Genomic DNA, 26,604 nt, shown 5'->3' on the forward strand with positions numbered 1-26,604 from the left:
GGGGTAGATCATTTAGGACAGAGATGAGGAGAAACTTGTTCACCCAGAGAGTGGTGGCTGTGTGGAATGCTCTGCCCCAGAGGGCAGTGGAGGCCCAGTCTCTGGATTCATTTAAGAAAGAGTTGGATAGAGCTCTCAAAGATAGTGGAATCAAGGGTTATGGAGATAAGGCAGGACCAGGATACTGATTAGGAATGATCAGCCATGATCATGTTGAATGGCGGTTCAGGCTCGAAGGGCTGAATGGCCTACTCCTGCACCTATTGTCTATTGTCTGCATCAGTTACCTGGCCTGCTTACCTAGAACCCTGCCTTCTCATGCCGGGCGCACTACCCTTCCAGCACTTAGCTCATGTACTAACCTTTTCACAGCAGCTGTCAGAGTTCCTGACACTGGTTCCCTGCTGTGAGAAAGGGGGCATGGTTTGCTCTCCCCCTGCCTGTTCTACATTGCCAGGAATGGAAATACTTCCACATTTCAGAAGGAGCCCTGATGGGAATCTCTTGTCAGAAATGCGCGAGCTGTTTCCTTTCGAGAGTGGATATCCGCGTGTGATTGCCAATCCTGACCGAGTCTGCCGGGTTTTCCCGGTGTTGTGTATGATTTGGGATTCTGCACCTTGTGCCCGTCTGAACAATGGTGCAATGTTGTTAGATGTACAGTACTTTGGTCGGATTGTATGCGACCACACTGCCGTGTTTGTCTGTGGATGCAGGAAGCGATGCACTTGCCAGCACCGCGCGCGCTCGGGTTGGGGAATCAGGGCAAACTGCCGCAGCGAGCACCGGCAGGCGCGCGGCGGGGCCGTGACGTCACCGCGCGGGGGTGGTTCCACCGTCACCAGGGCGACGGTGTGGAACTTGGCAACCTGCTTAGCAACGGACAGCAGGGTAACCGGGAGGTGGTGGAGTGGGGGAATACCCGGATATAACACTGTGAGTGGGGAGCTACGGCCACGGCCGGGCGGTAAGTGATGCTTCTCCGGGGGCGGGGGGTAAATCCACACGGAGCTGGGCCGCAGCCGCCACGCTGTCGGATCGTGGGGCTCGCTGGGCAGCCGCTGCTCCAGGAGGCCCAGGCGACCTTTTCTTTGTGTTGTTTTTTTTCCCCTTGTCCATCCAGCCCCGCAGTGATTATGGGGGAGGCTGGCCTTGGGCACGTTCAAACCTGCAGCGCCTGCTTCCCTGGATCGGGGAAAGAAGAATCCTGGATTTTCACCCTCTGATGTCGGGAAGTGGCAAGAAGTGCAGGCCCTTTAAATATGTCTCATCTTGAGGCAGTAATGTCCTTTCCTTCACACTTGGAAGGTGGGCCCATGTGGTGGGGATGAAGGAAAGCCGTACGGTACATCAGTCCCACCGCTGGGCTTGGTTGAGTTCGTTTCACGTTGCTCGCGGGCAAAAGTATTTTTTTAAAAAGCAATGCATTATCATTTTTTGAAATTGTCTCTTCAGCACGTCCTGACTTGCTTGCTTGGTACAACCAGCCCAATGATTTGTGACAGCGTATTGGCACTGCATTTTCTAAACAAAGGTTTGCCTGAAATTGACATTGGCAGTCCTCTGTGAAATATACAACAAGCCGTACACCAACACAATAAGCTGCTCAACTAGCCTGTGCTACTATTCATATTCCCGTCTCCTCTCATTTTATCTATCAGAAATCTCAGCCTTTCAGTGTATTTATTTGAAAGCATCCAAGCCAGTTGAACCATTTACTCCTAAGTAAATCAATTTCTTATTATTTCCCTCTTGATTTTATTGATTTTATAGTATTGCTGCAAAAGGACATGTTTTGTTGAAAACCTCAACGAATTCGACTCTGCTTGTCATCCAATCAACACTCTTCTTAAACTGTGTAAATGCTGTTTCCCTTTAAGCTGATATTTTTGGCAAATTGTCCTGTTGAATGCAAGTTGAAAAACATTGACAAAATGTCTTTTTCTTGGGTATATATACAAGAATATAGTGAAGAGAAGAGGAGGTGGTCTTGATGTTCTACCCAAATCAATCTCAGCCATAGTAAAATAGACTGATTATTATGCCATTGCTTTTTGATCTGTACTCCCAAATTATTAAATATATAATCTCTAGTTTTGGATTCTTTCTACAATTGCAAATCTTTATCTTTAGAAGTTACCCTAACCTGTTCAATCTCTCCTGGTCACTGTGAAATCAGTTCTGACTTTTTTTTGTTTTGATATGTATGATATGACTGCAGGGTGGCTCGTGCCTGCTAAGCATGCAAATTGTTCTGATGTCTCTTATCATTTGCAGCTTTGTGAAACAGCAACAGGGTTGTGGCAGGTTGCAGCAAGTGCAAGGGAATGTCCCTGGTCTCAATAAAGATAGTCTTGGCTGACAGTAGGGTTGATACAGGCACACTCTGGTGCCGGATGAGGGTCAATATCAGAAGGAAGGTGGAGAAAGGCTCAATTGCAAAGGAGAAAACCCAGGGCAAGTAGTAAAAAAAGTGAAGAAACAAGCAGAAAAGAAATAATTAGTAAAAGAACAGAGCTGCCAAGAAATAAAAGTTTGGAAATGTAAAAATCTGAAGCTGAAGTTTCTTCTCAGAACCATCACATCTGTCTGAACAGAGCTGAACATGCAATAAAATGATCCCTACCCCACATCTGGTCTTAAGCTCAATAGAGGTAGTTTCAAATTAATACAACAACAAAACAACAAAGCTGCTGAATTTTATATGAATTTAGTGTTTATTAAATTCTCCACTCCTAAGTTATAATAAAGTTGCCCAGTAGATATTTCACTTGACATTTTTAAGCATGCATGCTTGCACATTGTCCCACATTGAGTTGTCATTTATACAATTCAGGGTTGAGAGAGTGGTGCTGGAAAAGCACAGCAGGTCAGGCAGCATTTGAGGAGCAGGAAAATTGACATTTCGAGCAAAAGCCCTTCCCAAAACTTCGATTTTCCTGCTCCTTGGATACTGCTTGACCTGCTGTCCTTTTCCAATACCACACTCTTGACTCTAATGTCCAGCATCTGCAGTCCTTACTTTTGCCCGTTTATACAATTCAGATATGCGGAGCAGTTCTGAAAAAGTTAGAAAATCTAGATGAACAAAGGGGACTAGGTATCCTTGTGGATAGGTCAATGAAAACTAATATGTAGGTGCAGCAAGCTATAGGAAAGCTAATAACGTTAGCCTTTCTTGCAAGAAGGTTTACAAGTAGGAGTAATGAAGTTTTACTTCAATTATATAAGAGTTTGATCAGACCGATTTGGATGTCAGTTATAGGTATGGTTAGTAAATTTGCAGGTGACCAAAATTGGAGGCGTAGTGGACAGCGAAGATGACTACCTCCGAATACAACGAGATCTTCATCAGATGGGCCAATGGCCCGAGGAGTGGCAGGTGAAGTTTAATTTAGGTGAGGTGCTGCATTTTGGAAAGGCAAATCAGGGCAGGACTTATACACTTAATGGTAAGGTCCTGGCTACTGTTGGTGAACAAAAAGACCTTGGAGTGCAGGTTCATAGTTCTTTGAAAATGCAGTTGCAGGTAGGTGTTTGGTATGCTTGCCTTATTTGGCCAGTGGATTGAGTATAGGAGTTGGGAGGTCATGGTGTGACTGTATACGACATTGGTTAGGCCACTGTTGGAATACTGTGTGCAGTCCTGGTCTCCCTGCCATAGGAAGGATGTTGTGAATATTGGAAGGGTTCAGACCGAAGGGGCAACTTTTTCTCGCCGAGGATGGTGCGTGTATGGAATGAGCAGAGGAAGTGTTGGAAGCTGGGACAAATACAATATTTAAAAGACATCTGGATCAGTATGTGAATAGGAAGTGTTTAGAGGCATATGATCCAAATGAGACTAGATTTATTTTGGATACCTGGTTGGTCTGGACAAATTGGACTGAAGGGTCTGTTTCTGTGCTGTACAATTCTATGACTCTATGACCGTGCCTATGTGCAGATTTGGTACCCTTATCTCAAGAAATATGTTGTTGATAAATTTTGTTGCACACCTCTATTTCAGAGTTGTTCCTGGGATGATAGGTCTGATATGTATTCTCTCTACGTTTGAAGAATGAGCGATGATCTTGTTGAAGCTTCTACTTGTAAAGCTGTCCTTTAAATCTTTAACAAAGCTTTTGGTCATCTGGCCCTAATATTCTTTTACGTTAGGTGTGCTAACATTGTTTTTTTGTGCAGATGAAGGCTAATTTGGAGAGTCATTTGTTCTCTTAGCTGGTTATTCATTGACTGTAAAATCCTTTGGCTTTCCTGCGGTCATGAAAGGTAATAGATAAATCACGATTGTTTTTAGTATGGTTCATGTCAGATTTTACTAATACTCCTCTGAAACACCTTGAGATGTTTTACCATGTTAAAAGAGCTATATAAATGCCATTTGTCATGTGTGCAGTCAGGACTTGCTTGGTCCTTTACTATAGAGGTGGGAAAAGGCATCACTTCCTTAATTCCTCCAAACTTTTACAAGATGTTAACTAATGACTGAGTAAAGTAGAGTCATAGGCATAATAGCATAGATGTGTACAGCCCGGGAGAAGGCCCTTCACCAATCAAATTTTCACTGATCAAAGGAGCCAACTAATTCTTCTTCGGTCATTTTACAGCACTTGACCCATAGCCTTGGACGCCATGGCATCACACGTGGACATCTAGATTCCTCTTAAATGTTGTGAGCGTTTCTGCCTCTCCCACCCTACATGCAGTGAATTCCAGATTCCCACCACCCTATGGGTGAAAAATATTTTCTTTACACCCCAAACAATCTCTTATCTTAAATCTATGCCTCTGGTCATTGATCCCTCCACCAAAGGCAAAGGATACTTCCCATCTTACCTATCTGTGCCCCTCACAATTTTATACATCTCTATCATGTCCCTGTTAGTCTCCAGTCTACTCATTCTCTCATCATAACTAAAACTCTCCATCCCAGACAACATCCCGGTGAATCTCCTGTTCAGTCATGAAAAAGGTTGATACTTTTTGATTCAATATCTATTATACTATTTCTCAAATATATTGCTCAATTTGGAATTCCATTCCATTATATATTGGAAAACATTAAGTCCTTTCAAAATCTGTTTCAGTCCTGTATTTCCCTCCCTTGTTCACATTTTCAAATGTACTTTGAACCATACCTCTTTATAATTCTAGAGAATCAATGAGTCAGAAAATATGATGAAAACTGTATATTCGTTCTTTGGGGTTGGAAAGCTACATAGCTTTACCTAACCTAATAGAGGAGATGACAGCCTGATGATATTATCCCTGGACTATTAGTTCAGTGGTACAGGCAATATTCTGGAGACTTGGAAATAAGAGTTGCATGATCATCATTGCTGATTGTCAAGAGAACCTATTTGGTTCACTAATGTCCTTTAAGAAAGGAAACTGTCATCCTCACCTGGTCTAGCCTGCATGTGACTAACAATGTGGGTTGATTCTTAATAGCTCACTTAGCAATTGGGATGGATAATAAATGCTGGTTTAGCAAGAAATGTTCACATCCTGTGAATGAATAAAAAACATTTGTAGAATAATTCAATGTAAAATTTATTGTTTTGGAGGGTAGCAAATCAACGCTCTATTTCCTTGTTCAAATGAGTGTGAAATATTTCACGAAACAAAACGAAGAAGCCTAGGGAGGTCTTGCTATCTTGGCATCATTTATTTTTATTTCAAATATACCTAGGAACGTTAATTTTGTTGTGCATAAAATCCCACTTTTTGCAACTTAGCTGCATTTCGCTACACAGTAATAATGATGACACTTTGAAAATAAACTATTGGTTGCCAAGTTTTGCGACAGCCTGAGAACATGAAAAACACAATATACCCAGAGCTTAGCATTGAGTAGAATAAAACACATTGTAAAACAGTGTATGAAAGAAGTGAAAAGCCACTGAGAAAAAAAGGAAGAAGTTCAGTCTTGAGATTAGATATAATTTATAAATATAACAGAAAGAGTGACTTAAACTAGCTATGCTAAACAAGGTCCAGTTGAAGGATTACAAGAAAGCAGATGGCTAAATGTAATATAATAAACATTGGGTAGAAGACCCCTGGTGTTAACTGATAATCTCTTCCCTGCTCCCGAACACCACCGAAACAAAATTGCCCTCCACATGCATACACTAATAGGCCAAAATGTTCACAAGGGAATTATGACACTAGAGAAGCTTGGGAACTGTAGACCAGTGAGTCTAAGGAGGAGTGGCAGATGAAGTTTAATTTAGATAAATATGAGGTGTTACATTTTGGTAAGACAAACAAGGGCAGGACTTGAGGAGTGTTGGCATTCAGGTACATAGTTCCTTGAAAGTTACGTCACAGGTAGACAGAGTGGTAAAGAAGGCATTTGGCATGCTTGCCTTCGTTGCTCAGACCATTGAGTATAGGAGTTGGAATGTTATGTTGCAGTTGTACAGACTACTGGTGAAGCCACTTTTGTAGTATTGTGTACAATTCTGGTCACCCTGCTTTAGAAAGGATATTATTAAATTGGAAAGGGTGCAGAGAAGATTTAGCAGAATGTTACTAGACTGGAAGGTTTGAGTTATAAGGAGAGGCTGTGACTTTTTTCATTTAAGCATAGGGGGCTAAGGGGTGACTTTATAGAGATTTATTAAATCAAGAGGGATATAGGTAAGGTGATTAGGAAAGATCTTTTCCCTCGTCTAGAGGAGTTCAAAAGCAGAGGGCATAATTTTGAGGTGAGAGGATAAAAATTTAAAAGGGACCTGAGGGGCAACCTTTTCACACAGAGGTTGGTTCATATGTGGAATGAATTGCCAGAGGAAGTGGTAAATGAATGTATAGTTGCAACATTAAAAGATATTTGGACAGGTACATGAATAGGAAAGGTTTAGCAGGATATGGATAAGCATAGGCAATTAGGATTAGTTTAGTTTGGGAAATTTGATTGGCATGGATGAGTTGGACTGAAGGGTCTGTTTCCATACTCTACAACTCTATAAGTACATGGATGAACCTTTGAAATGTCAGAACATTCATGGCAATGGACCAAGTGCTAGAAAATGGAATTAGTGGAGATTAATTGGTATAGTCTTGATGCATTGAAAGGCCTCTTCTGTGCTTTATGACTCTACTTACTAAGGAAGGAGGTTTTAGATTTCCTGACTTGTTATGTAAATAGTCTAAATGACTTAAATCATTTCCCATTAACTTTGCATGTTTATTCTTCTTGGTTTTCTTGATTTTGTTTCAGATGTTTACGTCTCCGTTGTTCGTGCATTTGCTGAAATTGCTTACAGAATTCTGAAAAGGGATGTTTAGTCTCATGGCTAATTGCTGCAGCTGGCTAAAACGTTGGCAAGAACCTGTAAGGTATGACTTAAGCATTTCTAATTAAGTTGACCATAAATGTTAGCTCTATTTCTCTGTTCACAGAAGCTTCCTGATTTACTATTCTTTTTGTAAAGGATTTTATTTGTTTCAATTTTCCTGCATAATACTTTTGGCATTTTTTTAATGAATTAAGTACTGCTGCTTTAACTGAGACTATTAACATAGAAATTTCCGATAATTTGTCTGCAATGTTGACAAAGTACTTCCAAAAATTATTTAAAATTTTTACTAAATAAAATTTTTATATGACAATTTTATGATCTTTATGGACATAAATGTTGTTTTACAAAAGATGAATTTCCCAGCAAGCAACAGAAGTGAACAGAACAAAAACTTTGTTTTTAGACTATTACTGTAACTAATAAACTAAAATCAACATGATCAAACAGTACTTGAGGCAACCATTACATCAAATTAAAACTATTTTTAGATTAACTAATTAATGTAATTGAGTACCTCTTTTGCTGGCAGTAATATAAAATTACAAGATTGAGTTCCAAGTTTGCTCCCAGTTTAGCAGGCGGCTTGCTTGTCCCTGTCATGCCAGGTTGCAACATCCCAAACCAACTGATTGTAGTGATTCCAAAAACCTCCAAACTTCCTATCTATTCTATCTTTTTGAATAGAGAGCCAACTCGCACCAATTTAGTTGCTTATGTGGAAAACAGTTTTTATTGTTATTCAAAGTATTAGCTGTGTTGTCTCTTTCTGTCTTTGTTTCTCTGTTTCTCACTCCACAAGCAGCTATCCTTTAACTACATCAAGGTGTGAAAACTGCAACTGGAATTTTAGTAGGTTTTGGTTTGTGTTTCTTTATCTATGCCGACCAGATTACATAGGCCCATCTCTGAGTAAAAGTTTTGTATTGCATCATCATCCCCACCTTTCCTAACACTTAGTGTACACATGCAGTACCTTACCACGTTCTCTCTTGAAACCCCGCCTCCATCTTTAAATTGTTAGATTGCTTCTTCAACATCCAATATTGACTGAGCAGAAAATTTCACCCCTAAATCTTACGACAAGTGAACCCAATGTCTTTCAATATTACTACAAGCTCCCCTAGCTATATACTGTCCTGGTTGCTTCCACATTTGGTCAGTGCTTGTTTACTACTGATCAAACACACCAGTACGCAAACATTTGCCCAATTGGCATTTGCTGATTGTTCATGTTAAATAACCTTTTGGGCTCACTGTTCCCTTTACTGGTTGGTGCCAGTGATCCAGTAAATCTGTTGTTGTCCAGCGTCAAACTCCAGACTGGACAGTCTCTTCTCCATAGCTACTATATTTGCCTGGAGAAAGGCAGTTTGAGACTACAAACACATCTTTGAGACCCTTTCAGTGGTTCTGCGACTCACAGTTTGAAAACCACTAACCTAGCATGAGAGATCCATCTGCCTGCTGGAACAAAGTATCCAGGTAACTTCCTCCTCAATTACATATTACAGTATCCAAAGTTTGGTTTCCAGCTTGTTAACTGAGTTGATGTTTCTTGAGCTAAAGACTTTTACATCAGATGTGATCACTGTGGATGACACAGGTGTCCACGAGGTGCTATGTCTGCAACACAATATGTACTTCAGAGAAGTATAAAGAAAATTCAGTATATGAGTTAGCTTGATACATTTAAGTTATTTACATTTAATTTTATTTTGAAATTAAATGAGTTTTGGTGTGTTTGCATGTGAGTGATCCTTGCAGTATTCCAAAAAATTTTATCACTTCTGGCTTTCCAAAGTATGAAGATAGACCTGCATGATCCACTTTTGTTGTAAGAGTGTCTAAAGACACTTGATACAAGACAGCTGTAAAGTAAATCACACAACATTTTAATGAGAAGTCAAAGTAAGCACATGGGAGGAAACACCCTCAGATAGTTCAAAAATGTCTCAACAATTCAACCACTCTCTAATGTATTTATCCCATTTTAGCAACATTACTTCATGGACCATAATTACATCATGAATGATATGCCCTTGTTTATGCACTCAGTTCTCCATTTACATGGTTATTTTAAAAAGAAATCATGCATGACTCTTGTTCCTGACATTAAAATATCCTGTCCTGTGATCTTCAGAACTTTCCATTTCCTCCGTTTGGTTCTCTTTTCATCAAGCATGGAAACTTAATAAAAATAGCAATGCCCTAGCCGATCTAACCTTATAATTATCAGCAAACCCATTCCCACTGAAGTCATCACTTTTGCTCATGTTGTTGTGTCCATAGCTTAGTGTTAGGGCTAAGTCATTTCTGCAAATTCAGCAAGACTAAGCAAATTATATAATCTTATGCACCAATCTAACTTTACTGTTCTATAAAAAATATTATTAAAAAGGTGCAAAGACTAATGTATTGGATCATGTTTTAGAAAACAAGTGGATTGGGAGGAACAGGAATCTTGACTACCTCCCACATCGGTAAGTGAGAATGTGTTGGGCAGGTGGAAACATGCGTTAAAGATGATCAACTTTTGATTAGGAACCAAACCTAATTCCAATTATTCCATTTTAGTGTTTAACAGTGATGTGTTTGGATTTTGGTGAGAAACCAACTTTCTGTAGTCTGTGATCTAATTTATTGAAAGAGGGTGGATAGCTATTGGCATAATTAACAACTCATAAAATGACCAAATGTTTGGTCAAAGATGTAGATTTTGATAATATTTTGAAGAAGGAAAGCAAAGTAAAGGGTGTTCGGTTTAGTGTGGGACTTTTAAAGCTTAGGGCTCAGGCAGCTGAAGACATGGCTGCCAGTGGTCAAGAGATTTAAAATTAGGGACGTTGGTGAAGCAGAAATTAGAGGAATCTAGATGTTTGAGAATTATGACACTAGAGAAATTTAATAGAAAGAAAAACATGCATTCATTCAGCATTTTCATGATCATTAGATGTTTAAAGAACTTTATACACCTAGTGAAGTTTTTGTTTGAAGTGTGCACATTGTTATAAGTAGGAAATACAACAGTTAATTTATGTTTATGTTACAATCGCAGCTGAGGACAGGAATTATACAGTTAATAGCAGGCCCTGGGGAGTATTGCCAAACAAAGACAGGTAAGAGTGTAGATGTGTAGTTCCTTGAAAGTGGAGTCATAAGTGGACAAGATAGTGTGGAAGCATTTGGCGTGCTTGCCTTCATTGGTCAGTGCATTGAGTATAGGAGTCAGGACATCATGTAGTGGCTGTATAAGACATTAGTAAGGCCACATTCGGAGTACTGTGTATAATTCTAATCATCCTGCTGTGGGAAAGATAGAACATAGAACATTGCAGCGCAGTACAGGCCCTTTGGCCCTCGATGTTGCGCTGACCTGTCATACCAATCTGAAGCCCATCTAACCTACACTATTCCATGTACATCCATATGCTTGTCCAATGACGGCTTAAATGTACTTAAAGTTGGCGAATCTACTACCATTGCAGGCAAAGCATTCCATACCCTTACTACTCTCTGAGTAAATAAACTACCTCTGACATCTGTCCTATATCTATCACCCCTCAGTTTAAAGCTATACCCCCTGTGCTCACCGTCACCATACTTGGAAAAAGGCTCTCCCTGTCCACCCTATCTAACCCTCGGATTATCTTATATGTCTCTATTAAGTCACCTCTCAACTTTCTTCTCTCTAACAAAAACAACCTCAAGTCCCTCAGCTTTACCTTGTAAGACCTTCCCTCCATACCAGACAACATCCTAGTAAATCTCCTCTGCACCCTTTCCAAAGCTTCCACTTCCTTCTTATAATGCGGTAACCAGAACTGTACACAATACTCCAGGTGCGGCCGCACCAGAGTTTTGTATAGCTGTAGCATAACCTCATGGTTCCGGAACTTGATCCCTATATTAATAAAAGCTGAAACACTGTGTGCCTTCTTAATGACCCTGTCATCCTGGGTGGCAACTTTCAAGGATCTGTGTACCTGGACACCGAGACCTCTCGGCTCATCTACACTACCAAGAATCTTACCATTAGCCCAGTACTTTGCATTCTGGTTACTCCGACCAAAGTGAATCACCTCACATTTGTCTGCATTAAACTCCATTTGCCCAGCTCTGCAGCTTATCTATGTTCTCTGTAACCTACAACATCCTTCGTCACTGTCCACAACTCCACCGACCTTAGTGTTGTCTGCAAACTTACTAACCCACCCTTCTATGCCCTCATCCAGTTTGTTTATAAAAATGCGGTACACTACTGGTAACTGGACTCCAGGATGAACATTTCCCATCAACCACCATCCTCTATCTTCTTTCAGCAAGCCAATTACTGATCCAAACTGCTATATCTCCCACAATCCCATTCTTCCGCATTTTGTACAATAGCCTACTATGGGGAACCTTATCGAACGCGTTACTGAAATCCACATATACCACATCAACCAGTTTACTCTCATCTACCTGTTTGGTCACCTTCTCAAAGAACTCAATAAGGTTTGTGAGGCACGACCTACCCTTCACAAAACCGTGCTGACTATCCCTAATCAAATTATTCTTTTCTAGATGATTTCCATCCTATCTCTTATAACCTTTTCCAACACTTTACCAACAACTGAAGTAAGGCTCACTGGTCTATAATTACCAGGGTTGTCTCTATTCCCCTTCTTGAACAGGGGAACCACATTTGCTATCCTCCAGTCTTCTGACACTATTCCTGTAGACAATGACGATTTAAAGATCAATACAAAAGGCTCGGCAATCTCCTCCCTGGCTTCCCAGAGGATCCTAGGATAAATCCCATCCAGCCCAGGGGACTTATCTATTTTCACACTCTGCAGGATTTCTAATACCTCTTCCTTGTGAACCTCAATCCCACCTAGTCTAGTAGCCTTTATCTCAGTGTTCTCCTCGACAACATTGTCATTTTCTAGAGTGAATACTGTCGAAAAATATTCATTAAGTGCTTCCCCTATCTCCTCTGACTCCACATATAATTTCCCACTACTATCCTTGATTGGCTCTAATCTTACTCTCGTCATTCTTTTATTCCTTAAATATCTATAGAAAGCCTATATATCTATATATCTATAGATCAGGTTTACCCTGATCCTATCCGCCAACAATTTCTCATGTCTCCTCCTGGCTCTTCTGAGCTCTCTCTTTAGGTCTTTCCTGGCTACCTTGTAACCCTCAAGCGCCCTAACTGAACCTTCACATCTCATCCTAACATAAGTCTTCTTCTTCCTCTTGACCAGAGATTCCACTTCCTTCGTAAACCACAGCTCCTGCGCTGTACAGCTTCCTCCCTGCCTGACAGGTACATACTTATCTAGGAGCTTTTCCTTGAATAAGCTTCACATTTCTAATATGCCCATCCCCTGTAGTTTCCTTCCCCATCCTGTGCTTCCTAAATCTTGCCTAATCGCATCATAATAGCCTTTCCCCCAGCTGTAAATCTTGTCCAGTGGTATACACCTATCCCTTTCTATCACTAAAGTAAACATAACAGAATTGTGATCGCTATCTCCAAAGTGGTCACCTACTTCCAAGTCTAACACCAGGCCGGTCTCATTACCCAGTACGAAATCTAATGTGGCTTCGCCTCTTGTTGACCTGTCGACATACTGTGTCAGGAAGCCCTCCTGCACACACTGGACAAAAACTGACCCATCTATAGTATCGTACTATCGTGTTCCCAGTCAATATTTGGAAAGTTGAAGTCCCCCGTGATAACTACCTGTCTCTCTCACTCCTATCGAGAATCATCTTTGCTATCTTTTCCTCTACATCTCTGGAACTATTCGGAGGCCTATAGAAAACTCCCAATAGGTTGACCTCTCCTTTCCTGTTTCTAACCTCAGCCCCATACTACCTCAGTTGACGAGTCCCCAGACATCCTTTCTGCAACTGTAATAGTGTCCTTGACCAACAATGCCACAACCTCCCTCTTTTACCATCTTCTCTGTTCTTACTGAATAATCTAAATCCTGGAACCTGCAACAACCATTCCTGTCCCTGCTCTATCCATGTCTCCGAAATGGCCATAACATCGAAGTCCCAGGTACCAACCCATGTTGCAAGTTCACCCACCTTATTCCGGATGCTCCTGGCGTTGAGGTAGACACTCTTCAAACCAACTTCTTGCTTGCTGGTGCCACATTGCATCCCTAAAATTTGATTTCAGACATCCCTACTCTCAACCTTTTCTATAGTCGAACTACAATTTTGGTTCCCATCCCCCTGCTGGATTAGTTTAAACCCATCCCAATAGCTTTAGTGAATTCCCCCCCCCACGATATTGGTACCCTTCTGGTTCAGATGAAGATCATCCTGCTTGTAGAGGTCCCACCTAACCTAGAAAGAGCCCCAATTATCCACAAATCCAAAACCTTCCCTCCTGCACCATCCCTGTAGCCACGTGTTCAACTCCTCTCTCTCCCTATTCCTTGCCTCACTAGCACGTTGCACGGGCAACAAACCAGAGACAACAACTCTGTTCATCCTAGCTGTAAGCTTCCACCCTAGCTCCCTGAATTTCTGCCTTAAATCCCCATCTCTCTTCCTACCTATGTCGTTGGTGCCTATGTGGACCACGACTTGGGGCTGCTCCCTTTCCCCCCCAAGGATCCCGAAAACACGATCAGAGACATCACGAACCCTGTTAGTAAACTGGAAAGGGTGCAAAAAATATTTACAATAATGTTACTAAGACTGAAAGGTTTGAGTTATAAGGTGACGCTGGATTGGCTGTGACATTTATTCTAAGGAGTAAGAGGTAGAGGGAGGACATTGTAATGATTTACAGGATCATGAGATACATAGATAAGCTGAAGAGACAAGGTCTTTTCCTCAATGTAGGGGAGTCCAAAACTCGAAGGCATAGGTTTAAGGCAAGAGGGGTAAGATTTAAAAGGGACCTAAACATATAAAACATAGAATGTTACAGTGTGGTACAGCCCTCAATGTTGCGCCAACCTGCGGAAATAATCTGATGCCCATCTAACCTACACCGTTCCATTATTATCCATATGTACGTCCAATGCCCATTTAAATGCCCTTAACATCGGCGAGTCTACTACTGTTGCAGGCAAGGCGTTCCACGCCCCTACTACTCTCTGAGTGAAGAAACTACCCCCAATATCTGTCCTAAATCTCTCACACCTCAATTTAAAGCTATATTCCTTCACCATCCAAGGAAAAAGGCTCTCACTGTCCACCCTTTCTAATCCTCTGATTATCTTATACGTCATGATTAAGTCACCTCTCAACCTTTTCTTTCCAATGGAAACAGTCTCAGTTCTCTCAGCCTTTCCCTGTAAGACCTTCCTTCCACACCGAGCAACATCCTAGTAAAGGGTCCGCAGAACCCTTTCCAAAGCTTCAACAACCTTCCTATAATGCAATGACCAGAACTGCATGCAATACTCCAGGTTCGGCCTTACAAGTGTTTGTACAGCTGAAGCATGACCTCATGGCTATGAAACTCAATCCCCCTACCAATAAACGCCAACGCACCATATGCCTTCTTAGCCCTATTGATCTGGGTGGCAACATTCAGGGATTTATGCACCAAGACACTCAGATCTACCTGTTCATCTACACTGCCAAGAACGTTACCATTTGCCCATGAAGGGCAACCTTTTCACTCAGAGGGTGGTATATATGGAATGAACTGTCAGAAGAAGTGGTAGAGGTGGGTCCAATTAGAACATTTAAAAGAGATTTGGATGGGTACATGGGTAGGAAAGGTTTAGAGAGATGTGGGCCAAGCACAGGCAAATGGGACTTGTTCAGTTTAGGAAAACTAGTTGGCATAAAGTAGTTGGGCCAAATGACCTGTTTCTGTGCTGTGCGACTCAATGACTCTATAAGTAGAGCAGGCTAAGGGGGTACCTGATTGAGGTATACAAAATTATGAGAGGCATACACAGAGTGGATCGTGACAGCCTTTTCCCCGTGGCAGACGTGTCTAAAATTGAAAAGTGAGGGGCACAAGTTGAAAGTGAGGAGTAAGTAGAGGGGATCTGAGGAAAAATAAATCACCCGGAAGCTGGTAGAAATATAGAACATGCTGCCTGAGAGGGTAATAGAGTCAGGTACTCTTGCAATATTTCACGAACCTCCAGGTAAGCACTTAAAATTCATAGTAGGCTATGGACAAAGTACAGGTAAATGGCATTAGCGTAGTTTGATGCTTCTTGGTCAGCATAGATGAGATGGACTGAAGGACCTGTTTTCTATGCTGTGTGACGTTATGCCTGTAATACTGTAAGATCATAAGAAATAGAAACAGGCATAGGCTCATTCAGCTTCTCAAGCCTGCCCCACTGTTAAAGTAAATTTCGGATGACACCAGCTTCAGATCGCGGACACTTTCTTTCTGAAAACCATGGAAGAGATCCAGAGTGCCACCAAAGGAGTCTGGCAGTCTTCATGTGGAGGCACTCCCCAGTGAACCTCTGGACATTACAAGTAAACAGCATTTTTTGTATCTTATTCAAGTATAATTGATACAAAGGTTTCTGACATCACAAGGCAGAATACAAATCTTGTTAACAATGTGTTTTTCACTCTCACAATAGCTGGAGATCGCTGCTGTCCTGTGACAATATTAAACTGTTCACAGAAACTTGTGACTATACTGTTGTCAATCTCATGCTAATTGATAAAGGGGTAGATAATAAGTTTTAGGATCAGGAGTGTGGTTAGTCCTCACATACTTCCTTGCCAGTTAACAAGGTTATATGCATGGAAACAGGAGGTAGTTAATGGGATGTCTGATCAGGGCTGCCAGTCCTATTCAAAAAGTGAGTATGGCTCAAGACGGCTTTGGTGGTTTAGTGGCAGCCAGCACCCTGCTGTGATCTCTGGTCTCTGCCTGCCACGGACAGGCATATAGTCAAATACATAGAGAGACATTCCAATAGGGAAACTTTAACCCTTGAATTTCCACTGCCTCTAAGCACTAGGGTAAGCCAGTGAAACAGAACATTTCACTTTTCGGGGTTCACAACCTTCATCACCATCATTCTGTAAGATTGTGGCTGATATGTTCAGGCCGCAAACCCTTTTCTGTGCCAGCTCTTCATTATAGCCCTCAACTGCTTGATATTTCAAAAATATACCTATCTCCTGTTTTAGTATTTTCAGTGATCTAACCTCCAGTACACGGGGGTATAGAATTATATACATTCACAGGTCTCTAGGAGAAGAAATTCCTTTGTACCTCAGTTTTAAATGAATGTCCCTTTTTCTATATAACTATGCCCCCTAGTTCGAGATACTCCCAATTGTGAAAAAATCTTCTCAGCATCTAATCTGTCGAGACCCCTGAGAATTTTGTATGTTTCATAAGATCACAGTTCGTATTTTCAGTTCTAATGAATAAAAGCCAAACCTATTTTGCCATTCCTGGTAAGTCAAACCATTTATCCCAGTCACCAGCCTGATGTAATACTTTTGAACTATCCTTTCCTAAATATCGGGGGCACAACTGCACACCGTATTCCAGGTGTGACCTCACTACTGCTTCTTACAATTCAACTGCTTCAACAAACTTACCTATTCTTAAACTTAACACCCAAAGCAATAATGCATACAATTCTATTTTAGTCAACCTGTTATTTTTTTCATTTTTTTGTCCAATCTTCTAACCTACCATTCCGTCCATGTACAACTATGTGCTTTTTCCTTTAGTTTGATACTAACATTCTTAGTTAACCAAAGGCCCTCCTCTTGGAATTTTTCTTCCTTGTTGAAATGTATCTATTCTTAGTAATTTAAAAAAAAGTTTGCTCTTATAAGTTTAGCACTGTATCTGTATTGCCTTATATCGTAACCTAATTTGCAAGTTCATTTTATCCAGCTCTGCTGTTAAGCTCTCATTATTGCTTTTAGTTAATTTTAAGTCCTGGACCCACTCCTCTTCCCCCTCAAACTGAGTGTGAAGTTTATTCATATTAAGACCACTGCTACCTAGGAGCACCTTCGTTATCAGGTCATTAATTTATCCTGTCTCATTGCACAATACAAGGTCTTATTGGCTCCAGAAAGTACTCATCAAATGAACAGTTCCAAAAAATATGCTATGAACTCTTCATCGAAGCTACATTTGCAGTCTATATGCAGACTAAAAGTCCCTGTGATTATTACCATACTCTTCTGACCAGCTCCCCTTATTTCTTCCTTTATAGTCCATCCAATCATATGGTTACTAGCTCAATTAGTTGGATGGCTGGCTTGTGATGCAGAGTAACAGCAACATTGTGGATTTAATTCCTGTAACATCTGAGGTCACGTTGAAGGTCCTGCCTTCCTAGCCTTGCCCCTCACTTGATATGTGGTGATGCTCAGGGTGAACTGACCACCAGTAGTCTCTCTTCAATGAGAGAGCAGCCCTTGGGACTTTGGCAAAATGTCTTTACCAATATTTAAGGTTAAGGGGCCTGTATATCACACCCACAAGTGACCTCTTAGCTTTGTTATTTCTCATCTCTATACAAGCCATTTCTGTTTCTTATCTTGTATCATCCAATTGTATTAATACCACTGTTAGTTAACAGAACCACCTGTCTAGCTTTGCTTAGTTCCTGCTCTTCCTAATTGATCTGTAGTCTTGAATATTTATGATATAAATATTCAAATTTAGCAGTTGTCCTTTTATATTAGTATTAAAGATCAAAAGAAACCTCCCGGAATTGGGATACTTGGCATTGGTACCAGTACTAATATGGAGCACTAAACTAGTTAGGAGAAGGTCAAAACGCACATGGCACCAGATTATAGTCCAACAGGTTTATTTGAAATCACAAGCTTTCAGAGTGCTGCCCCTTCATCAGGTAAACTGAAGAGAGCAACCAGGAACAGAATTTATAATCAGAGAGATCATACAAATAGTGTGTGCGTGGAGCATTGACAGGCAGAATAATAGGTCTCTGCAGGTAATCAAGCGTGCCAGATGGTTTGAGTAAAGTGTCAACAGCTAAATAACAAGTGAAAGAATGACCTATAATCTGATTAATTGAGACAGGGAGATAATTACAAGCAATCAAAAATAATGTGGTGCTGGAGACAAACCAAATAACTAGAATAACTTAGTAGGGATAAGAGTCGCACGCCGAGGGTCTAACCAAAGTAACAAGTAATCTAAAACTGTACAAACTAATTAAGGTGAAGAGATCATAACAAGTTATCAAGGTGATTGTGTCAAAACAGGACGGTAAGAAAGATTTTGCAGAATAGTACAGTGGGGTTACATGTAACGTGACATGAACCCAAGCGCACATTTGAAGCCACCTTCATCGCTATGGAACTTGGCTATCAGTTTCTCCTTGGCAATTCTGCATTGTTGCATATCTCAACAATTGCCTTGAAGGATGTCTACCTGAAGACTGCTGAAGTGCTCCCTGACTGGGAGAGAACATTCCTGACAGCGATTGTTGCTCTGCATCCATTCATCCATTATCTTAGCGTCTAGATGATCTCGCCAATATACCTTGCCTCACGGCACCCTTGCCTGCAGCGTGTGTGATAGACAACATGGCTGACTCACGTGAGTATCTGCTGTGTACGTGGTGGATGATGTTCCCATGTGTGATGGTAGCATTCATGATGTTCTGGCATGTCTTGCAGAGGTTGCCATGGCAGGGTTGTGTGGTGTTGTAGTCAATATTGTCCTGAAAGCTGGTAATGGGCTGCGAACAATGGTCATTTTAAGGTTTGGCGGTTGTTTGAAGGTGAAAAGTGGAGGTGTAGGGATGACCTTGGTGAGATGTTCATTGTCATCAATGACATGTTGAAGGCTGCGAAGAACATAGCACAGATTCTTTGCTCCGTGGAAGTTTTGAATGATGAAGGGTTTTCTATCGGTCATGTCCTGTGTCTGTCTTTTGAGGAGGTCATTGCAGTTTTTCCCTGTGGCATGTTGGAACTGGCAATTGATGAGTTGAGCATTGTATTCCGTTTATATGAGGGTGTCTTTCAACATCTTTAGGTGTCTGTCATGTTCCTCCTCGTCTGAGCAGATCCTGTGTGTGTGCAGGGCTTGTCCCCATAAGGGATGACTTCTTTACCATGTTGAGGGTGAAAGCTAGAGAAATGCAGCATTGGGAGGTTATCCATGGGCTTGTGGTAGAGTGAGGTACTGAGGTGTCCGTCCTTGACAAAGATGTGTGTGTCCAAGAATGAGACTGATTCTGAAGAGTAGTACATGGTAAGTCTGATGATGGGATGAAACTTGTTGATATTGTTTTGTGGTTGTTTCAGTGATTCCTTACCATGAGTGTAAAGGAAGAAAATGCCATTGATGTATCTGGTGTATAGCATTGGTTGGAGGTCCTATGCAGCAACAAACTCTTGCTCAAACTTGCATGAAAATGTTAGCGTATTGGGGTGCAAATTTGGTCCCCATGGTTGTTCTGTGTGTGTCTGGTTGAAGAGCTGGTCCCCGTGGCTGTTCCATGTGTCTGGGTGAAGAGCTGGTCCCCATGGCTGTTCCATGTGTCTGGGTGTAGAGCGGGTTCCCATGAATGTTCTGTGTGTGTCTGGGTGAAGAGCTGGTCCCCATGACTGTTCAGTGTGTGTCTGGGTGAAGAGCTGGTCCCCTTGGCTGTTCTGTGTGTCTGGGTGAAGAGCTGGTCCCCATGGCTGTTTCCTGTGTCTGGGTGAAGACCTGGTCCTTCTCTCACCTTAAAAATATGCTCTCTTGTCTTGAGATATCCCAAGCTAAGGAAAAAACAACTACCATTAACTCTACTTATACCCCAACCTATTTATAAACTTCTATAAGGTCGCCTCTGAACCTCCTATGCTACAGTGCAATATGTCCTAGCCTATCCTTATAACTCAAACCTTCCATACCCAGCAACATCCTGGTAAAACTCTTCTGAACCCTCTCCAGCTTAATAATATCCTTCTTATAAATGGGAAACTAGAACTGGACACAATATTCCAGAAGAGGCCTCACTTATGTCCTGTACAACCTCAACATGACTTCCCAACTCCTATACTCAAAGGACTGAGCATTAAAACCAAGGATGTCAAAATGTCTTTTAAACCACCCTGTCTATATGTAAACTTCAAAGAACTATGTATCTGCAGCCCTGGGCCCCTCTGTTCTACAACACTACCCAAGATCAAAGTTTGTCAGACTGACAGAAGAGACACAACAACAGTGAGACAAAGTATCGTACCTCTAAGAACAAGGAAAAGATAAACACATAACCTCAACGCCAAGGAAAAGGAAGCACTAAAATCACTAAGAAACGATAAGAACATAATCATACTACCAGCAGACAAAGGCAGAATGACGGTCATCCTGGACAAAGCAGACTACATCCAAAAAGCGCAACAACTACTTGCAGATACCAACACCTACCAAAAGAGGGAGTATGACCCCACCACAGTTCACCAATAGGATAAACAACACACTGAGGAACCTACAAAAAAAGGACAGATAACCAGGTTTGACCTACAGAGAATGAAACCTGAAAGCAACAACACCCCCAGATTCTATGGACTACCTAAAGTGCACAAACCCGACATCCCATTCAGACCCATAGTATCACTACCAGGGACACCATCACACAAACTGACTAAAGAACTACAGCAGAAACTGAAACACCTGATCAGCGGATCCAGACACACTCTATACAGTCAACACAGGAATTCTTGGACATCATCAGAAATACACATATAGACAAGGAAGAAACCATGGTCTCATTTGATGTAACTGCACTGTTCACCTCTATCGACAAAACCCTAGCCAGAGAAACAATAGCCAACCTGCTGGACATCCAGAACAGACAACAGAACGTTGAACCTATCAACAAAGACGGCATACTCAAACTACTGGACCTGTGCCTCACAACACACTTCACATTCAACAACCAAATATATGAACAAATCAACGGCACACCCATGGGCTCACTCATCTCTGGACTCCTAGCAGAAGTGGTAATGCAAAGATTAGAACAAACAATCTTACCGCAAATTCAACCCAAACTCTGGGTCAGATATGTGGATGACACCTTTGTAATTAAAAACACAGAAATAGAGAACATCCACCAGATCATCAACGTCACACTCACAGGAATCCGATTCACTAGAGAGGAAGAAAAGGACAACCAACTACCATTCCTAAACGTGATGGTACAGAGAACACCTAACGGAGAATTCACCACAAAGGTATACAGGAAAGCCACACACACAGACCAAGTCCTGAACTATGAAAGCAACCACCCCAACATACACAAAAGAAGTTGCATCAAGATACTATTCAAAAGGGCCACAACACACTGCAGTACACCAGAACTGCAAAAAGAGGAAGAAGAACACCTATACAATGTAGTCGCCAAAAACGGATACCCGCATAATTTCATCAACAGATGCCTAAGGGAAAGACAACGGAACAAGGACATGCCACAACCCAAAGGACTAGCCACACGACCATACATCAAGAGCATTTCCGAACTGACAGCCAGACTACTGTGACTACTAGGACTCATAACAGCACACAAACCAATAGCCACTCTCAGACAACAACTCAGCAGGACGAAGGACCCGATACCCAGCATGAGCAAAAGCAATGTAGTGTAATCCCATGCAAGGACTGTACAAAACACTACATAGGACAAACAGAAAGACAGCTAACGATCCACATCCATGAACACCAACTAGCCACGAAACGACATGATCAGCTATCCTTAGTAGCCACACACGCAGATGACAAGCAACATGAATTCGACTGGGACAACACTACTATTTTAGGACAAGCCAAACAGAGAACAGCCAGGGAATTCCTAGAGGCATAGCACTCATCCACAGATTAATCAATAAGCACATTGACCTGGACCCAATATACCGACCTCTGCAGCGGACAGCTGGAACTGACAACCGGAAGCGGCAGATTCAAACCACTACAAATGGCGGAGGAAACATCACAGAAGCACTTCACAGGAGGCTCCCAAGCACTGAGGATGTCATCTAGACAGGGGACAAAACGTCTGCAACACAAATTCCCAGCTCGGCGAACAGAGCCACAATAACTACCCAAGACCCTACCTTAAGTTTAGGAACTATTTAGAGTGAGCTGAATGAAACATGGAGAAGCAGGACTATCTTGGATAGTTGGATTGTGACCACCTTTGTGTTCACTGTGGCCCAAAGGTGCTTTCCTCATTCACTTTAGCTTTAAATTGAAAAATGCTCTATGATTGCACCCTTGAATTCATCTAATTTTTATACAGTGAGTCTTCAAAACCAGTTGCTCTTCCTTTTGTAATACTTTCTCTCCTGCTCTCTCCCATCACCACCTCCCTCTCTTTCTCACTTTCTCTTACTCGCTTGCTGTTTCTTATTCACTCTCTCTCTCTCTCTCTCTCTCTCTCTCTCTCTCTCTCTCACACACACTCACACACATACACACACACACACACTTTCTCCTCAATGCTTTGCCAGGATTTATTGCTGGAGCGTTACTCTTTGGCTGATAATGGTTTCCATAGGCACTAGTCCAACATCTACTTTTACGGTGACAATAGGTAGCTATTGTCACCGTAAAACTATATAAAACTATAATCATTATTGATAAATTGTTTTCGGGTTTTGTCCTCTTAATTTATGTGACGTCAGTTCCTTGTAGTTTGCTCCTTTAAAGTATATTCAACCCAGTATTTTAACAGTGATCATACTAATATCACAGCACAGTTGGGTCGTAATCTGGAAATTGTGACTTTTAATTTTATGATTAAAACTGTATATTATTCCAGTTTTATTCATGCTCTGACATGATGCCTGACATCCATGGTCTAACATGCTTTTTGTAAAGTATTGTATGTAGGAGTAATCTTATCTAAATACAACATGTTCTTTTCACAGGAAAGTAACTCTAGTGATGGTAGGGTTGGATAATGCTGGAAAAACTGCAACTGTGAAAGGAATTCAAGGAGGTAAGAAGTTTTTGGGGATCCATTGAAACTTTAACTTCTCTCTCTGCACATGCTGAAACATACTGAATTTCACAGAAGATCTTGGAGGTTTTAAAGCATTAAAACTAAATTTAAACTCCTTTTCATATTAGATATTCAAATGCTGTAGTGTGGCACTTCTCTCAACTAAGAAAACTAAGCTCTTAAACATACCTGAAAATTTTGACCTATTGTACCCATAGTTTTGGCACAATGGCCACTCTTTTGCGACAAGATGATATTTATGCTGAAGTGCAGACATAACAGTGAGGCAATTGTAAAGCGCACATATTGTGAAGCAGTCAGCTTGTATCACTGACTTGACACCAATGCTGCCATTTTGCAATCTTACCAATCGAATTAATGCCCTTTCTTAACCTCTCGCTGTTGAACATGAATTTTAGTAACTGAAATAAAGCCCCAATCAATACTACTCAAAGTGATCATCCACCCCTTTTGTATTAATTACTGATTATTCTGTCATAGCTCTGTTTGAGTTTATGCAAGGGCATGGCATTTTAAGAAGTTGGTTAAAGTTGGGTGGGAATGGTGCTGCATGTAGGGAAGCTCTTTGTTGTCAACTGCACCCAACTATGAATGCTACAATTGCAATTCCCCATGGCTACAGCAAAAGAGCAAGATGAAGCAAATTCAACAAAGACAACACCAAAGAGAGAAGAGGAGGAAGAAAGAGAAGAATCGCTGTCAGCAGGATGCTTTATCATCCCGGGGTCTTCTGGAGCATTTCTCTTACTTCCAGATAAACCAGGAGCTGTGTGTGCAAAATCTGCTTTTTTAAAATTTCTGCCACTTTCTGAAACCAGATCTGCAGCTTCAGAATTGAGTGGATGTCCCTGCCACTGTAAAGGTGACTGTGGCTCCTGAATCTCTCCATATGGCCTCCTGAAAAAGGCAATATATCTAACAACTCTCTTGCAGCGTTGGAGAATTGACAAATGCTCTTTGTATTAGAACAGGGGACTTATTGTGTTCTCGCTGAAAAGAGAAATGTAGGCAGAAGACATATGATTTTACAAATCTTATGGGATAGCAGGTTTCCCTATTATGCCACCAACTGAGTGAAACTGACTTTGCAGCATTTCAATGTTGCAATGTACGACATCTACAAAGATTTGTAATTGCTGAATGCATATTTGGAGTGTTGCTAGGTTCAGCACATGATGCTGTGAACTGTCCTGGGTACTTTCATTCTGAAAACGGTTCAACTGTTCCCTCAACCTCTGGAATTCCGCTTTCTCTAGCTTTCTTTTCATTTGTAAGTGACTCTATTCTATCCTTTTTAGGTCGAATGTGGATGACCTCCTGTTCTCCTTCATGAAATCCTGTTGCTATAGTTTTTTTGCCCATTAATTTTATCAATCTGTTTATAATGTTTCAATTTCCTCTTAACTAATTACTTATTTTGTTTATCTTGGTATCATTAGCAAATTTGGCATCTATGACTATCTAATTCATTTAAGTTATTAATAAATACAATGAATAGTTGAGACCCCAACTTAGCTTATTGTGGGTCACTACATGGGGCACCCTGCCATTTATACTTAACTGCTCTTTAGTGCTGTTTTATCTCTTGCTCAGCCAATTTCCAAACCAGGTCAATAATTAGCTGTCAATTCCGTAGTTATCTTTCTATTAAAGTAAAAAAAATCAGTTGGGTTCATCAGATGACCTACCTGTTACAAATCCATATTGGATTTTAAGTGAATAAAACCACTTATGGTACATGAAGCTCTTGGTTGTTACAGAAGTCTTGACCACAATATGTGTACTGTTGATGGCACTCAACCTTGCTGTAATCCTGGTAATCCTACTGTGACTGCAATACCCATAGTCATTTCCTGCTGGCTTGTGTGATTCAGAAGAGGCAAAATAAATTCTTTAAATCTGGAAAACAGTCCATTTGTGATTTGTTTTTGCAGGAATGCATTGCAGCTATACTTTAAATGCATTCAGCAAAAATTGAATCAGCTGCATTGGAATTTGGAGCTGTTGTTACTTTACTGCATTGCTTGTGTCAGTTAATAACATTGGGATGAAGGGCTTTTTCCCGAAACGTCGATTTTGCCTGTCCTCGGATGCTGCCTGAATTGCTGTGCTCTTCCAGCACCACTGATCCAGAATCTGGTTTCCAGCATCTGCGGTCATTGTTTTTACCACCTTAATAACATTGGGATTCCAGTCACATGTAGACCTTGATGAAAATGATATCAGATAGATTGATTGGAGGGACGGGGGAGTAAATTTTGCATTTTTGTTTGCAAACCAATATTCCATATTTGTGCTTGTTAATGGGTTGAAAATTGATCCTAATTCATGATACCTTTGTATGTAATTTCGGCAGTTTCTTTTTTTATTGCCTGTAAGATTCTATTTTGGAGTGAACACAATGCCTGAGAACTAAAATGTTGAGGAATGTTTTAATATCAGCTGAATATTTTCCAGTTTCCATCTGCCTTAGAGCATGGATCAGTACCTGGTGCTATGATGTTGTGGCCATAACAGACATGGGTTTCTCAGGGGCAGGAATGGTTGCTGGATGTTCCAGGGTTTAGAGCATTTAAAAAGAATAGGGAGTGGGGAAAAAGAGGAGGGGGTGTAGCACTACTAATCAGAGAGGGTATCACAGCTACAGAAGCTTCCATTGTCGAGGAAGATCTGCCTACCGAGTCAGTATGGGTGGAAATTATGATCAGCAAGGGAGCAGTCACCTCGTTAGGGGTTTACTACAGGCCTCCCAATAGCAGCAGGGAGATGGAAGAAAGCAGAGGTCGGCAGATTTTGAAAAAGTGTGGACATAGTAGGGTTATTGTAATGGGTGACTTTAACTTTCCCAATATTGATTGGAACCTCCTGAGAGCAGAAGACTTGAATGGAGCTGTTTTTATAAGGTGTCTTCGGGAGGGTTTCCTAACTCAGTACGTTGACAGGCCGACGAGGGGAGAGGCCATTCTAGACTTGGTGCTCGGAAACGAGCTGGGTCAGGTATCAGATCTCGTGGTGGGAGAGCATTTTGGTGATAGTGACCACAACTGCCTCACATTCTACATAGCTATGGAGAAGGAGAGTATTAGGGAAAATGGGAGGATGTTTAATTGGGGGAGAGGAAACTATGATGCAATTAGACATGAGTTAGGAAGCATGGACTGGGAGCAATTGTTCCATGGTAAAGGCATTGTAGACATGTGGAGACTGTTTAAGGAACAGTTGTTGCAAGTGATGAATAAATATGTCCCTCTGAGACAGGCAAGAAGTGGTAAGATAAAGGAACCTTGGATGACGAGAGCGGTGGAGCTTCTCGTCAAAAG

At 41.3% G+C, this 26,604-nt stretch overlaps 1 protein-coding gene across 4 annotated transcripts in view; it reads left to right on the forward strand.

Annotated features, from left to right (window-relative positions):
* The first annotated feature begins 862 nt into the window (after positions 1-862).
* arl13b (ADP-ribosylation factor-like 13b) overlaps positions 863-26,604 on the forward strand; it is a 110,042-nt gene continuing 84,300 nt past the window's right edge. For 2 of the 4 annotated variants that reach the window (XM_043700787.1, XM_043700788.1), the window contains exons 1-3: positions 864-967; positions 7,232-7,350; positions 23,190-23,260. In XM_043700787.1, coding sequence (XP_043556722.1) covers positions 7,292-7,350; positions 23,190-23,260 — 130 coding nt within the window. In that variant the 5' untranslated portion in view covers positions 864-967; positions 7,232-7,291. Of the gene's footprint in view, positions 968-7,231; positions 7,351-9,744; positions 9,794-23,189; positions 23,261-26,604 lie in introns of those variants that run through there. The other 2 variants (XM_043700789.1, XM_043700790.1) reach the window with 2 other exon arrangements.

The sequence above is a fragment of the Chiloscyllium plagiosum genome, chromosome 12 (genome assembly GCF_004010195.1).
Source record: "Chiloscyllium plagiosum isolate BGI_BamShark_2017 chromosome 12, ASM401019v2, whole genome shotgun sequence".
NCBI lineage: Eukaryota > Metazoa > Chordata > Chondrichthyes > Orectolobiformes > Hemiscylliidae > Chiloscyllium > Chiloscyllium plagiosum.